The sequence below is a fragment of the Fundulus heteroclitus genome, unplaced genomic scaffold (assembly GCF_011125445.2).
Source record: "Fundulus heteroclitus isolate FHET01 unplaced genomic scaffold, MU-UCD_Fhet_4.1 scaffold_82, whole genome shotgun sequence".
Lineage (NCBI taxonomy): Eukaryota > Metazoa > Chordata > Actinopteri > Cyprinodontiformes > Fundulidae > Fundulus > Fundulus heteroclitus.
Genome location: NW_023397274.1, coordinates 255,826 through 270,047, shown reverse-complemented (window position 1 = coordinate 270,047; position 14,222 = coordinate 255,826). Strand labels below are relative to the sequence as shown.

Below are 14,222 nucleotides of genomic sequence, written 5' to 3'. Positions count from 1 at the left end.
CCAAAAAAAAAGTAAAAAACAAAGCAACTGGACTTGTTTTTCATAGTTGAAGAAGTTTCCTCTCCAGGAAGCTTTCTCAATTCAAAAGGTCTGGAGTAATGATGAGTACCAAGCTTTATACTACTGCCCAAACAAAGGCCTTGTAATGGCTTAGATAACATGCAAATTCAACAGAAACAGGTCCACCCCTTAGTAATGGGCGGTCGTCTTCAACTACGAAAAACAAGTCCAGTTGCTTTGTTTTTTTTACTTTTTTTGGAATGACCATGACCTGGATGACTGAGAATCTTCATCAGCAAAAGTATCCTCACCCCTTTAACTTTTACACGTGCTTTTCTTGGTTTGCGTTCAGCCGCAAACGTTAATTTATTTAATTGGGATTTATCCTTTTTCATCTTAGATAGGAGACGATGCTGTGTTCTCCTCTAATCTGTCCTTTACTAGCAAGAAGAAAGCCATAAGATCTCGCCTTTGCGGTTTGCTACAAAAGAGGAAAGGAGATGAAAAACGCTAGCTGCAGTGAAAACCTAACGCACTGTCCTAATGGTGAAACACGGCAGTGGTAGCATCATGCTGTGGGGATGCTTGTCTTCAACAGGGATGAAAAAGCTGGAAATATTTAATGGTAAAATTGATGGAGTTAAGTTCAGAGCAATCCCGGAAAAAAGGCAGAGGCTTTAAAAAAATGTCGAGAGAGAACAGCAACAATAAAGATGGAGTCAGCGCTATCATGACCTAAACCGAAGCATATGTTTGTGCTGGCTGGCCTAGTCAAAGTTCAGACCTCAACACAACTAAGAATCTCTGTCAAGAATTAAAAAGTGATCCTTACAGACACTCTCCATCCTCTTTGACTGAGCTTGAAGAATTTGCTAAGGAGGAATGGGCAAAAAGTTGAATTTCTTAAAAAAAAAAAAAAGACTTGAAAACATGTTAATTTCCTTCCACTTGACAATTGTACGCTACTTTGTGCAGGTCTGCCACATTAAGTCCCAATACAACACATTAAAGGTTTGTGGTTGCGACGAGAAGAAAATGCAAAGAAGCGCAAAGGCAGCGACATCAACACAATCAGGGTTTAGTTTTTCTGTGCCGGACCCTGGTAGCTTAGCAGCGGACGGCCCTCTTCCAGGTTTCCCCCTGTGGCCTGCAGAGCCGTCTGGATCCGGGACGTGACGACGGACAGCTTCTGCTCCTCTTCGTCCGAGCCATCGCAGCTCCTAAACCTCCTCAGTTCCTCTGCGTACCGCTGGGCTACGTCGTACACTAGCTGCCAAACGCCCAGCAACCTGTCCACAAACGACAAACGGTAGATGTAAAGCTTTAAGGCGGCTTACACTGCAAAAATAGACCTAAAAATATGAATATTTTTCTTTAAATTAAAGTATTTTTCCTTGATTTGAGTAGATAAATAGGACTATTTGCCAATTTTCCCACTTAAAACAGGAACAATTCATCTCCATCACCTTATTTCAAGTGCAGTATTTCTAATCATCTTATTTTAGGGGTAAAAATACTCATTCCATTGGCAAATAATTTTATTTACCTGCTCAAATCAAGGGCAAATACATTCATTTCAAGAAAATTTTACTTATTTTTAGTTCTCTTTTTGCAGTGTACGAGCTCGGACCACCCTTTTTTACGTGACGTTCAAAAAAAAAGCCAATTCAACAGCGTAAGCCGTGCGTACCTGCCGGAAGGCCGCCCAGGAAAAGGTGATGCCCGGTGGTCCGAGCCGCACCTCACCTTGCTCACGTCCTGCAGCAGAGGTACGTGGCAGACATCCGACGGCCAGAGATGAGGCCGAGAAGATGAAAACTCCTCCTCATTGGACCAACAGCTTTTCTGCTCTAAGCAATACGTGCGATCAAGAGAAGCGGAGACCAAATGCAAGATCCGCGTCACGTCGGATAAGCTCTGAGACGACACGGGGCAGCGCCCAGTCAGGTGGGCGTCGGGCGGAGGGGTCAGCAGGAGGCGCGCCATCCACTCGCTAAACTCCACCATCGGCCCCAAGCAGCGCCGTCCAGCTGAGGACGCGCTGTCCCAAGAAAGGAAGGACAGGAGAGCTTTTATGAGGCGGAGCAAGCGGGCGCCAACAGGGGCGTCCTTTTCTCTCCGGGGGGCAGAGCGGAGCAGAGCGGCAAACCAAACCACGCAGCGGAGCGCGTGCCTCAGCAGACGGACTCTGTGTTCAGCCGCGTCCCCTACTGACATGGCGAGCGCCCAGGCGGCGAGCAGCTTCCTCTGAATCTTCCCCAGCTCGGGGGAGAGGGGGTTCTTCTTTTCGGTTTGTCTCCGCTTCCGATGTGCGTCGACGGCGGATTCCCCGTACGTGTCGGCGGCGTGGAGAGTGTCAAACATGGAGGCAAACTCCAGACGGCCTCCCTCCTGGACGTGGGGACCAGCCGGGAGTCCTTCTAAATCGGACTCCTCCTCGAAGGCAGCCTAGGAAACCGCACAAGCAAAGAATCAAAAATCAACTTCACGCTCACACAGAGTCAAAGATGATAGGCTCTCTCTACGAGGTTATCTGTAAGACCTGCATGCTCTCAAGGAGCTCCCTGGTACCACCCAGTGTCTGCTGGTTCTGAAGGAACAGCGGCATCTGGGCTGGATCTGACGCTTTGGGACGACGTGTAACGGCGGCACCGAGCTCTTCAAGGCTGCCGGCTGAATTAAACCAGGACATGGAGTCCAGCCAAGCCTTCAAATGAACCTGCAAAACAACGAAAAGGTAACCAATCGAGGACTCCTAAAGACATCCCATCTGAATGAAATCTCCCCCCTACTCACCTGGGATTTTTCTAGTTTCACGCTGGCTTTCTCCAGATCCCTGCCGGTTTCTTTTAGAAGTGCCTCCAGGAACAAGGCGAGCGAATGTCTGTCCCGCACCTTCATGACGGTGGCCATGTAGCCGTCGGACACGATGAGGTACAGCAGCCGCGGATGCCAGGTGACGGAGAAGCGCTGCCTCAGGAGATCGCGCACAGACAAGCTGGAGCTGGAAAGAGAGGCTTCCCCGTTCCCCGCAGACAGCGGTGGCCTATAGGGAAAAGCACACAGCCGTCTTAAACTTCACACAGGATTACAATTCACAATTGATTTATTTGGAAAAGGTAAAGCAGGAAGAGATCGAAAAAAATACTGACGAAAAATAAAACATACTTTTATTTTACCAGTAAAAAAAAAAAAAATCTCTAATGTATTGCCTGCTTATGTATTTGTTCCCCCTGATTGGCTGTAGAGCCACATTTTGCTGCAATTAGAGCCTGCCAGTCTTTTTTCTACCAGATTTGCACATTTAAAGAATGAGACGGTTTGCCATCAAGTTGATCTTCGATTGTCAAGTTTTGAATCCATTTTTTTTTTTTTTTAATCAGATTTACGTCTGGGCTTGGACAGGGCCATTCTAAGACGACCATGCTTTGACAAAATCATTCCATATAAACTCTGGCCCCATGTTTAGCGCTGTCGTCCTGCTGGAAGGTGAACCTGTGTCACAGTCTCCAGTCTTTTACAGCCTCCAACAGGTTTGTCTTTTAGCGCTACTCTAAAAAACTAAATTAGCTACGTTAGAATCCTCCTGCTGGCGCTCTCAATTTAGCTCTGTCCGTCTTCCCGTCATCACGCCGGTGCCATCACCATATTTTTTTGACGTAGGGATGGTGCGTTCAGGGAGATGCCACAGTGCTCGTTTATGGCCACAAGTGTATAGGCCAATATAATGAATTGATGTCTTCCACATGTTTGTAGTGTCCCTGCCTACTTAGCTTGTAGCATCAACAAATTAGACTCCTTATTATTATTTAGCTTTCTTGTCTTCTCTATAATGAAGAACAAATTTGTAGAACGCCTGGCCCAACCTGAGCCGGGGATCTCTGCAGCCCATCCAGAGTTCCTAAGGCGCTTTTGACTATTTCTTTTATTAATGCTTTTCTTGCCTGGGCTGACGGATAGCAGGAAGGCCATTTCCTGGCTGATTTTGCGGTTGTGTGCTTCTTTTTGAGATGACGGCTTGAACATCACTCTTTAAGGAGTTCAAAACTTGAGAAACTTTGTTCAGTAACTTGATCCTCCCGTAACTATGGCCACTTGACCTGCCTGGTGTGTGTTAGGTCTTTCTGGTGCGCTTTGCTCACTAATATTCTCCAACAGCCTCTGAGGGCTTCAGGGAGAAAATAAATGACAAACAAGCGAACACTACCTTCTAATTTGATTTATTCGGAAGCGATTTATTAACAGATTAACCGATTTTGAGGTACCGGCTTAGATTTTGATATATCCCCAGGCACATCAGACATTTCAGATTAAAAGACACGTATCATTTGACTTCAACTCCACAACTATACAGTAATTACTCTGGGCTCAAAGAAACACACAGAAGTTTATGTGATACCATTTCAACAACTGAAAAGCTTCAAATTTAAATCTACCTGTAAGTGACCAGCGGATGCAGCGGCAGGAAGTGCGCCGGGCCAAAGTCGACATTGCAGCCAGAGCTGGTCAGGGTGAGGAGCCCACCGAGGCGGGCCAACATGAGGAGGGAGCCCCTCTTCAAGACGCAGGCAAAGAACAGGCCTTCTGCCGACCAGCTGACACTGCTGACCCAGTAGGACCTGAAAGGTTCATGGACAATTTTCAACAAAAAAACTGCCGTTTTGGTGTAATATAGCTACCTCAACAACCGCGTGGTGACTGGTAGTTCGGTTTTGCGTAAATTATACTACTACATCACCATGCGTACTGACCTGACATATTTTGATGGGATATCCATTTTCTTGCTTCCACATCCTCCCAGGTGACTTGATATCGAGACAAAATTGTGCGTGCTCACAAAAAGGACCTGCGTGTCCTGCAATCAAAAAAACAGGAAATGGATATTTTCGGGAGTCGTACCTAAGTAAGAAAAAAAAATGATTAAGAAGCGAGAAACGGACTAGAAAGGATGGTTTTAACCTTTGGCTTCCTCTGGTTCAGTGCGATGGCCAACAGGCGTCCGTCTGGAGAGAACGCCGGCACCAAGGCTCCTCTGGACTTGACCGGCTGGCAGGGTGGGCACAGATGAGACATCGGGTATGTCTTGGTAGCCCACTCTATGTTGTAACCGACGGAACTACAAAGAGAAATGTGTACCTTTTAATAAAAACAGGAAACAAAAACTTGGCAAGTGTGCGTACTACGTCAAATATAACTGTTTACTCACCCCATCCTCGCGCTGCCTCGGCTCCACTGAATCTTCAGAATGGTGACAACAAGCTGCTTCCCAGAGGTGAAGACAAACGCAGATAAGCAAATGTCAGCCAGAACCTGGAAGAAAGTCCAACGCCAGACATACTGTAAGGTCAGTAAAACGGTAAGGGTGGAGCATCAGAATGGTATCATGGACTGAAATATAACAAACAGATTTGATTCTAAATTGGGACCTCTGTCTTTACGAAGATGGTGTGTTGGGATGCTTCTTTGTCTTTTGAAGAAGGCAAAAGGGTCTCTTCAAGCGGCAGTAAATGAGCCCACTGTCCTTTGACAGGGCCGTCTCGCAGGCCTGGAAAATCCCTGCCCTCCGTGCTCTCCCACAGGAACACCTGCCCAGTTACGGCGGCCAGAAGCACCCTCGTCCCATTGCATGAAACCTGAAGACACAACTTTAGACAATTTCCTGCGAAAACAGAAACAAGAACAGTCTTAAACTGATCATTCAGTACATTGGTACAATGTCCAGGTGCCTCAAAAAAAATACTGAATTAATAAATGATCACCAAGCTAAAATAAGATGGTGCTGTTTTACTTAAAACAGAGGTTACAAATACAGTAATCAAGTATTCAGTCCTTGAACTTTTCCAGAAGTGGAAGAAAAACACTACATGTCTCTCAAAATGCATTTATACTCCAGCAGTGAAGAAGAAAAGGCGAATCAGAGCCGACTGGCTTCTGAGCTGCTTGCAAATTGTGAGTAGCATTTTCACTTCGGGAAAATCCTACAAATTGCTGTAGTTAAAGCTGTAGTTTGTAATGTTGGAGAGCTAGCAAAATTTGAAAGTCGCACCTCCTCTAAGCTTCACCTCCTCCTATATATATATATATATATATATATATATATATATAATATATTATATATATATATATATCAATGTCTATATAGATAGATAGATAGATCGATGATATATAGATAGATGTAGATGATAATAGAATCAGAAGATGATAGATAATAGCTGATTATAATGATAGATAGATAGATAAATAGATAGCTCGCCTCCTCGACGCTCTCTGTCTTCGGCTCTCTCGCTAGCTCCTCCTCGGTTCCTCGGGCGCTCGCTCGATAGATAGATAGATAGATAGATAGATAGATAGATAGATAGATAGATAATAACACTTCTTACTGTATTATGTAACATAGGATGTTAGTAATAACTACTTATAAGAATGATACAAACAAGTCATATAATTGTAGACATCAAAGTCATAAACCTGCACTCTTGTCTCATTTTCCATCTCTGGCTAAACATGTGGGTCTCAGCACCCACCTTGAGCAGAGTTGATCATCTGAACTACTTCTGGCTCTGCTGCAGCAATCTTCAGTAAATCCTTATCCCTGTTCCACAAAAACAATTCCCCTGACGCCAGAAGCCCACACAGCCACATCCCTGTGAAAGATGGCAACAGTGATGAATGATCAGCATCAATAACGCCGGTGTTCGTTTGCTTACTCCGGCCAAAACCTACCGTTGTGAGATGAAGCCATTTTCACCACGCTGCTGAGTAAAGGATGGAGTTTAGGCGTCCTTTTCTTGGTGCGACCAGACACCATGTTGATCTCACTGATCCGTTTGTCATCTAAGAGAAAAACAGACTCCTTCTCCTGAGGAGCAAAAAAATCACAGGTCAAGTTCTTATCTGATAGCTAAATGTGAAGAAGAAGAAGTGGAAAAACATCAATAGAAAAGTCGCATCACCTGCCCAAGCCAGCAGAATCGAGGCCATGGTTTCTTCCGTTTGATGCTAGATGACAAAACAACCTCAAACTTCAGCTCCATCTTTCACCATCTCCTTCTCGGAAGGGCAATCTCAGATTGGGAAGACTAGAGGAAACCAACACCGATCAAACGTTGGTGAATAAGACCCAGAATCGTCAAACATGCAATTAGTGCGTGTAAGTTTCGATCATTGCGTGGTTAGATTAAAAGGCAGAGCCGAACAAACCCGGTTTCATCGTTGCGTGTTAGCTAGCCTAGTGTTGGTGGTCGGCGGGGCGGGCAGCACATTTGCCATTAAAATCCAAGCCTGAGCATTTTAACAGAAAGCGGGAACCCTCGCCGACTAAATCCCCGTGAGAGGACTGTTGAGCCACCTAATGTTGCGGCGGCATTACACGAAATACCGTAGATAATGTTGAAATGTTTCGAAAATCCCTCCGCCTAAAAAAAAAACGGAATTCTTTCCCATGATCCTCTGGAAGGAAGCTGCAGTCCGTTACCGTAGAAACGCAACCGGAAGTAGTTGGAGCCTTGTGGAAAACAACAGGAGGGGGCGGGGGCTACCATAGACATAATATAAACTTATATTATGTCTATGGGGGCTACTAAAAGACCCGCTTTTTTTGTTAAGTATTTAAAGCAGCGGTTTTCAACTTTTTTATAACAAGTACCACCTGACTGAACTATTTGGATTTTTCCACATTGGACCGTTCTGTCTGTGCTTTTAAACACAGCAGTACAACAGAGCAGGACATTTACGTTTGCTCTGTTTGACACAATCCCACCAACCTATTCGCTAAGCATGCTTGTCGTGAAAAAAGTTGACCATTCGAAGTCGGGAAAACATAGAAGAGAGGCCAAATCGCTATCAGAATATCAAATATTTCTCACCAACCAAGACATCTAAATCCAACATGGCTGCCATATGCTTAAGACAAAGCCACAGTTTAAAAAACAGTTTATTTTCACTTTTGGCAGTTTTCCTTTCGATGAATCTTTCCCACACTGTAAAACATGTATAACCACTGTTATACATGTTCCTTTTGTTTTTTGGCGGCATTCAACTTACTGACATAGAGGTATGCCAGTATTGCTAACAACTATCCTGGTCGCTGTACACAACTAAATGCAGCGTGCATACAGCAACAACGCACTGCCCTCCACCTCATGCTGCTGCCCACTGTCAGCTGGCTGAAAGGAAGCTATTATATTTTCCCCTGATAACAAGAAAGACAATTTTGTCTTATGGAAAATGTTCCCTGTATATAATTATGTATAGTGTTCTGGTGGATAATCGCCTTAAAATTATTGCTAAAATCAAGTATCTGTTTACCCTCTATTTTTGCCTCAGTCAAAACCAAATCTAATATACAATTGCTGTTTTAAACATTAAGCACTACAAATGTTTTTTCCACAAGCAATAGGAGCAAATTTTCCATTTTATTTTTAATGGGGCTTGAAGTAAGCCTTCACTGCTCTTTCCTTTTGCAGGTATTTGTAATGATTTTATCAGCAAAAGTTGAAGTTATTTTGAGTTGTCAAATACCCAAATCGGGTGTGTCTGTTGTGTTTTAGGGAGTGTAGGAGCCTGAATTTATATTTCTTGGTATGCATATGCATGAGTCTGGCCGACTTCACTTATTTTTAAACCCCACGGGGAGTTTTGTTCTTGGAGTGAGCTATATGGTTTTATCCTAATTTCCAAACTGCATATTTATCCTTTAGCCAACAGATGGCGTCAGACTGCCACAAGGACACTTTTACACGCTCTGGAAAAGCCCAAGGAGTTCTAATGCAGATACCAGGCAGCATTGGAACCCTTGTGTATTCTGGATTTTGCAGATTTCTTCGAGCAAGGTTGTTTTTATAGAAGGAACTCACAATCCTATCAGCAATCGGAATGCGAAAGAGAGCACTATCTTCAAACCTTTGTAATTAATGTCCTTCAAGTTGTGTGGATCCTTCAGCAATAAGGTCTATTGTTGGCTTGTTAAAGAGAGTTATTAAGTCTGCCCTTAGGCCCGCTGCTGGTATTTAATTACCCCTGCAGTCTCTCCGTTTCATCATGATGGAGATGACGGCTGCCACTGCCAATAGGTGGAACTGGGGATTTTGCCCGAACTTAATTGGTTCATTTGCCTCTTCCTGTCAGCTGCAGATGGAGCTCTTAATTTATGTCACTTGCAAGTTCATTCTGCTCAGATGAAGCGCATCTAAAGAGGGAGAGTTTGACATCCTGCGAGGCCATGATGACATCGCCTAAACGGACGGTTGCAACTCACCGTAGAGGCAAAAAAAACTAATTTTCAGCAGCAAATAATTGTGTATTTGGAGATGTATTCTTAATCCAGCCTATAGAACAAATAAAGGTAAACAATCACTCAAATATTGCAAAGCTTATGCTACAAATATGGCCTAATCTGTTTAAGTGCAGGAACATCAGCATCATACTTGCCTAGTGCTCCTTTAGTACACACTAAAAGTGGACTCCTTACTTCCAATTTAACAACTTGTAATTAATTTGAGCTCTATCCTCCGTCTTCATCTTCCCCATTCAATACGTCGGTGTGAGAACATCAGTTGGCATGGTAACCACATTTGCCATCTGCAGACCTCATTCATACTGAAAAATGACACTCGGGGAAGCTGTCAAGAGACAGTTCAGTATTCCTCTGCAACAGTGGGTCAGAGTCTGTCTGCAGTAAATCTCGGCGCTCTGGCGTGTGCTCAGCCGTTTTTTCGCTTTGAAGTTAACAAACCGGTGTTTTTGAAGGGTTTGATTTAAGCAACTTGTGATTTGCGCTGAGTATGGCTGCCTTTATGAAATGTTTCTTACTTTTTGGGGAAAATACATCCGACCGCCAAGTGCAGAGAAAAATACTTTGTGGCATGGACAAACAAAATTTCTGGTGTACTTCAGCCAGCTTTTTGATTAAAGCCTACTAAAAGAAATAAATACAGAAGATAAATTCACCAGTAACAGGTTAAATCAGGACTCTGTGAGTTTAAACAAAGGGCAAAATGATCAGCTGGGTTTTTTGCCTGCAGGCCAGAGGGGGGTTCCCAGCATTGCTTTTCCTCTTAAACAGACAGGGTTTCTGTCATGCTCTAATTATAGCTCCTAGCTCCTGTTCCTAGTTCCTCATCTTTGACCTTCCATGAGGTCAACAGTAAGAACACTATCGTGGGGAGGAAAGGAGCCTAGGACTGCTGGGCCGATTTCAGACAGCCTTTTACTCCGACGTCATTACGTGACAGAAACACACGTAGTGATTCTAGCCAAATCTGGGCCTAAAGCCTTCCGAAAATGAACTACAAAGTGTGCACTCTCTTCTCTTCAGACATTTTCTCTAATTTTCGTGAGGTGGGCTGTACTTATACGTCAAGTCACGCAAAGGATTGTGGGATTCCTTATAGCTCATTAGCACCAGTGAGGGACATTAGTAATAAAATAATAATATCATCTTTATTGTCATTGAAACATACATTGAAACATACGAAACATTATAAGCTCCCTATGCTAAAGGAACTATGATAGGAAGCATACAGGCTCCTTTTCCTACCTCCTTCCTTACCGACTTCACTATTGGGACAGCACCTATCACAGTGACAGCTGACACACTTCTGGTTTGGCTAAAGAATCCTTACCAATTAGACCCTTTCAGATGCTACCTTGAATTTGGGCTTTGTTTTGAGTTGTAGTTCTTATGCCTGTTCTGGTTTTGGTAATCTTTTTGCTGATCATGGTGTTTCTTTTACTGTTTATTTTCTAATTTAACACCTGTTCCTGGGCAAACTTGTCTATTTGCCGGTTCTCCACTCAGCTCCTTCAGTTTATGCTCCCTCGCAGTTTTCCACTTTCACCTAATCAATCTTATCTGTTCCCTGTCCAAAATTCTTTATGTTTTGCAGATCTTGGAACAACACAATGAATGGCAGTAAAGGGCATCTGGTCCAACATAAAACACCTTTTCTATTTGAAAACTTAGACTCATCAAATCTGGACTGGATTTGCCTCCATTAAAATCCTGAAGGCACAGAATGTGTTCACTGCTTAAAATATTCCATGCATTAGAAAAAGTGCTAAGTACTTCATTTGGTACACAAAGCATTTACCCAGATTAAGCAGCACAGGTCACGTTTAATTAATCTAAGGGTAGAGGGGCCAAAAAGAGACACCAAAAAACAAACTAACAAAAAATTAGTTTTATCTATCTATTTCTTTTTGACTACAGACATTAAAAAAACAAAATAATCAATGAGTTGGAACAAAACTTTAAATATGACATAGCAAGTCAAAGAAAATAATTCACTCTAATCATAAACTAATGTAAAATACCGTCATATTACTTAGAAATGTTGCCTATTTTATAATAAAAAGATCAATGGTAAAGTCTTCAAGCTCAAGTATTTCCTTACGTATTTTTCCAACATGTATTTAGAGATTTGTCTCGTACAAAAAAAAAGTTTAAATAGTTAGCCATAATTTGAAAGCTATGTGAACGATCATAAGTTTAATTCCACACATAGACGCTTGGGCCAGCTCTGCTTAAAGTATACAAAATACACCCTAAATCTTCATTTGAGCCTAGAAACACGTAGTATTATATGCTCAACATTTAAGTTCATGTCATTCATTTCTGTTTCATAAGCGTTTGTGTATAATAAGTTGTCTACCTGTTATAAAGTGATATCAGGCTATTCAGTGGTGCAGCTGTTGGCACTCTTGTCTTGCAGCAGGAAGGTCCTGGGCTCATTCTGCATTGGAGTTTGCATGTTCATCCTATGCATGTGTAGGTTCTCTCCAGGTACTTCAGTCTGTTTCCACAATCAAACAAAACATGCATGCATATATTGTGTGTATGTTTTTGTCTCTGAGTTACCCTGTGATAGGCAAATGATGTATACAGGGTGTGCTCAACCTTTTGCCCAAAACCTGCAGGAGATTACACACACTCCCCAGTAACTGTGTCTATAAGCGGTAATGGGTGATAGATAAATATGGTGAAATTAAACTGCCCATCTATCCTATAAAGCCTCCTTTGCACATAATGACTACAGACGTAAGGTGTTGTTTTAGACCCTAAAACATTTCTGTAAAGCCTGTCCGGAGTTTTTTTTTCCTAACTTTTCTAACCTCATAGTAAAAAAATTAAGTGCATATCTAGCTGTCATTAAACACATCACTACGGTTAATAAGACTGGAAATGTTTCTCAAGTTTAAACGACATGCTTGTTGTGTGAAGAGGTGCCCTGAGTTAAATGTGTGGTGCATGGTTAAAGTTTTAAACATGACACAATGTACTACAATGTATAATTCTTAACTAAACAGTGATTGTTTCTCTAAACGTGGGGAATAATTATAGGAAATAAAGTAAACATCAACTTTAATCTAACTTTTCTAAGTGGTATATTGAAAATGTCTATAAATATGAACATTTTTATTAACTGGCAGGATACATAAACTATCTAGTGAGTGTCTGTTTTACATTTCAGTGGAGATTAGGGATTAATTTATGCAAAATTACAACAATTTATATAATTTGCAGGGGGCTGGTATCACACTTTTTAGACTCAGATATAATTCTTAACAGACCCTTAGACAATTTTTTTCTTGCACGCTTTAATGTTTATTATAAAAAATCAAAAACTATGTAAATACTTAGTCGGTGTGTCAGTGTGTGAAATATATATATATATAAAATTTATTTTATTTTAATTTTTTTGGGAGATATTTAAACACAGTTTAGTGTGTTTAAATATATATGTTTTAACATATGACAACGTTTTCCTTCGACTTCACCCTAAGCCCCGCCTCTGCTGTCCTCCCATTGGTCGAGGCGTGGGAATATTCAAATGCAGTCCTGATTGATTCGCCCGGAGCCGGTTCCAGCTGCGCACAGGACTGGTCCGGCTTCGCTTTCCCGTCGCCGCTCCTTCAGTCGCTCGCAGCTCTCCGTCCGTCCGCCCCGCTGCGACGAGAACGCGAGTGGCTGCGAGGAAAACCGAACACTTGAGATTTTCGTAATTGCTCTTTTCTTATTTTGTAACGCGGGGCGTCGAGCGCGTCGAGGAAGTACAGTTGATGGAGCCGGCTTCTTCAATGGATATTTCCCCCGAGGTTTCCAGCGCTCAAATCAGCGGCGGAGAGGAGGACGGGAGCCAATCAGCCGTGGCGAATCAAAGATAAAAAAAAGAAAAGGCCTTATGATAAAGCAAAACTCTGTAAGACACTATCAGTTTATTTTCATCTCATGGTGTGTATGCGTTTAGTTTAGTTTTGGATTGTTTATGGCAGAAAAACGGCTCAATTGCTCTTGAATGCGCCTTCAACCTAAGAATAAAAAAAGAAGGAAAGCCAGAATTTGTTTGGATAACAGAGAAATTAGAGTCCTAATCAAATTCTAATAACATGAGTTGTTTTTCTGAATCGTTTGTATTTTCAAATCTAATTATGAAGTTAATCTTACGTGTTTTGTCCATTTAATAATTTAAATAATTGCGCCCTCCTTTCAAATGTACACATTTTTTTATATATATATTCATATATGTCAGAGCATTTCCAGGTATGTTTTTTTCTTTCTGCGTTTCACTTCTTTTATTCCTTTATCTTTCTTCACATGTGCACCGCCTGATGGCTTTGCATGCACAGAAAGGCTCTTTATGTTTCTCAGCATCTCAGTGGCGATGCTTTGAAGTATATTATCAGTCACTCAGGGCTGCCTCAGAGGGTTTTCCACTGCCATTGTCTGCGAGCCGGAGGTGGGATCATCGCACCTCAATGCACCCGTGGCAGCCGGGGTTGAAGGTTAGCCTCAGCAGAGGTTCCTGCAGATTATTGGCCAGGTGTGAAATTCAAGCCTGTGTGTGTGTGTGTGTGTGTGTGTGTGTGTGTGTGTGTGTGTTTCCTGCCTCTTTTGCTTGATCCTTTATTACTCAGAGAGATGGAGTGTCAGAGCACACAACCAGAGGCAGGGAAGAAAAATCCTGCAATTTTGGTGTTTTATTATCTCTCCCTTCATCTTTTTTTTTCTTTTTTTCCCCCTTCTGGCTGTCATGATGAAAAATGGTGTACCTTATTCCATTTGTATCAGTTTTGTTCAAAGTTAACTCTTGTTTTATCTTGAACTCCGCCTGCTTGCATTAAAGCTGTAACATTTTTCTTCACCCCCCCAAGCTTGATGTAGTTCTTAATTTTGCAGTGGATCTCGGCAGTCGGCGTGCAGGTATCCCCCCGCAGGGGTATCC

General features: G+C 42.5%; 2 protein-coding genes across 3 annotated transcripts in view; one reads left to right on the top strand and one right to left on the bottom strand.

The window, feature by feature from the left end:
- cplane1 (ciliogenesis and planar polarity effector 1) overlaps nucleotides 1-7,473 on the bottom strand; it is a 32,609-nt gene extending 25,136 nt beyond the window's left edge. The window contains 13 exon segments of the mRNA XM_036134472.1: nucleotides 1,099-1,289; nucleotides 1,691-2,448; nucleotides 2,543-2,719; nucleotides 2,797-3,046; nucleotides 4,437-4,619; nucleotides 4,752-4,855; nucleotides 4,960-5,116; nucleotides 5,207-5,310; nucleotides 5,427-5,659; nucleotides 6,525-6,644; nucleotides 6,724-6,859; nucleotides 6,954-7,079; nucleotides 7,201-7,473. Coding sequence (XP_035990365.1) covers nucleotides 1,099-1,289; nucleotides 1,691-2,448; nucleotides 2,543-2,719; nucleotides 2,797-3,046; nucleotides 4,437-4,619; nucleotides 4,752-4,855; nucleotides 4,960-5,116; nucleotides 5,207-5,310; nucleotides 5,427-5,659; nucleotides 6,525-6,644; nucleotides 6,724-6,859; nucleotides 6,954-7,034 — 2,494 coding nt within the window. The 5' untranslated portion in view covers nucleotides 7,035-7,079; nucleotides 7,201-7,473.
- Nucleotides 7,474-12,864: 5,391 nt separating this feature from the next.
- The window catches only part of LOC105930817 (protein FAM222A), a 30,358-nt gene continuing 29,000 nt past the window's right edge, over nucleotides 12,865-14,222 (top strand). For both annotated transcript variants that reach the window (XM_012869198.3, XM_012869197.3), the window contains exon 1: nucleotides 12,865-13,199. The gene's annotated coding sequence lies outside the window, so the exon portion shown is untranslated. The remainder of the gene's footprint in view (nucleotides 13,200-14,222) is intronic.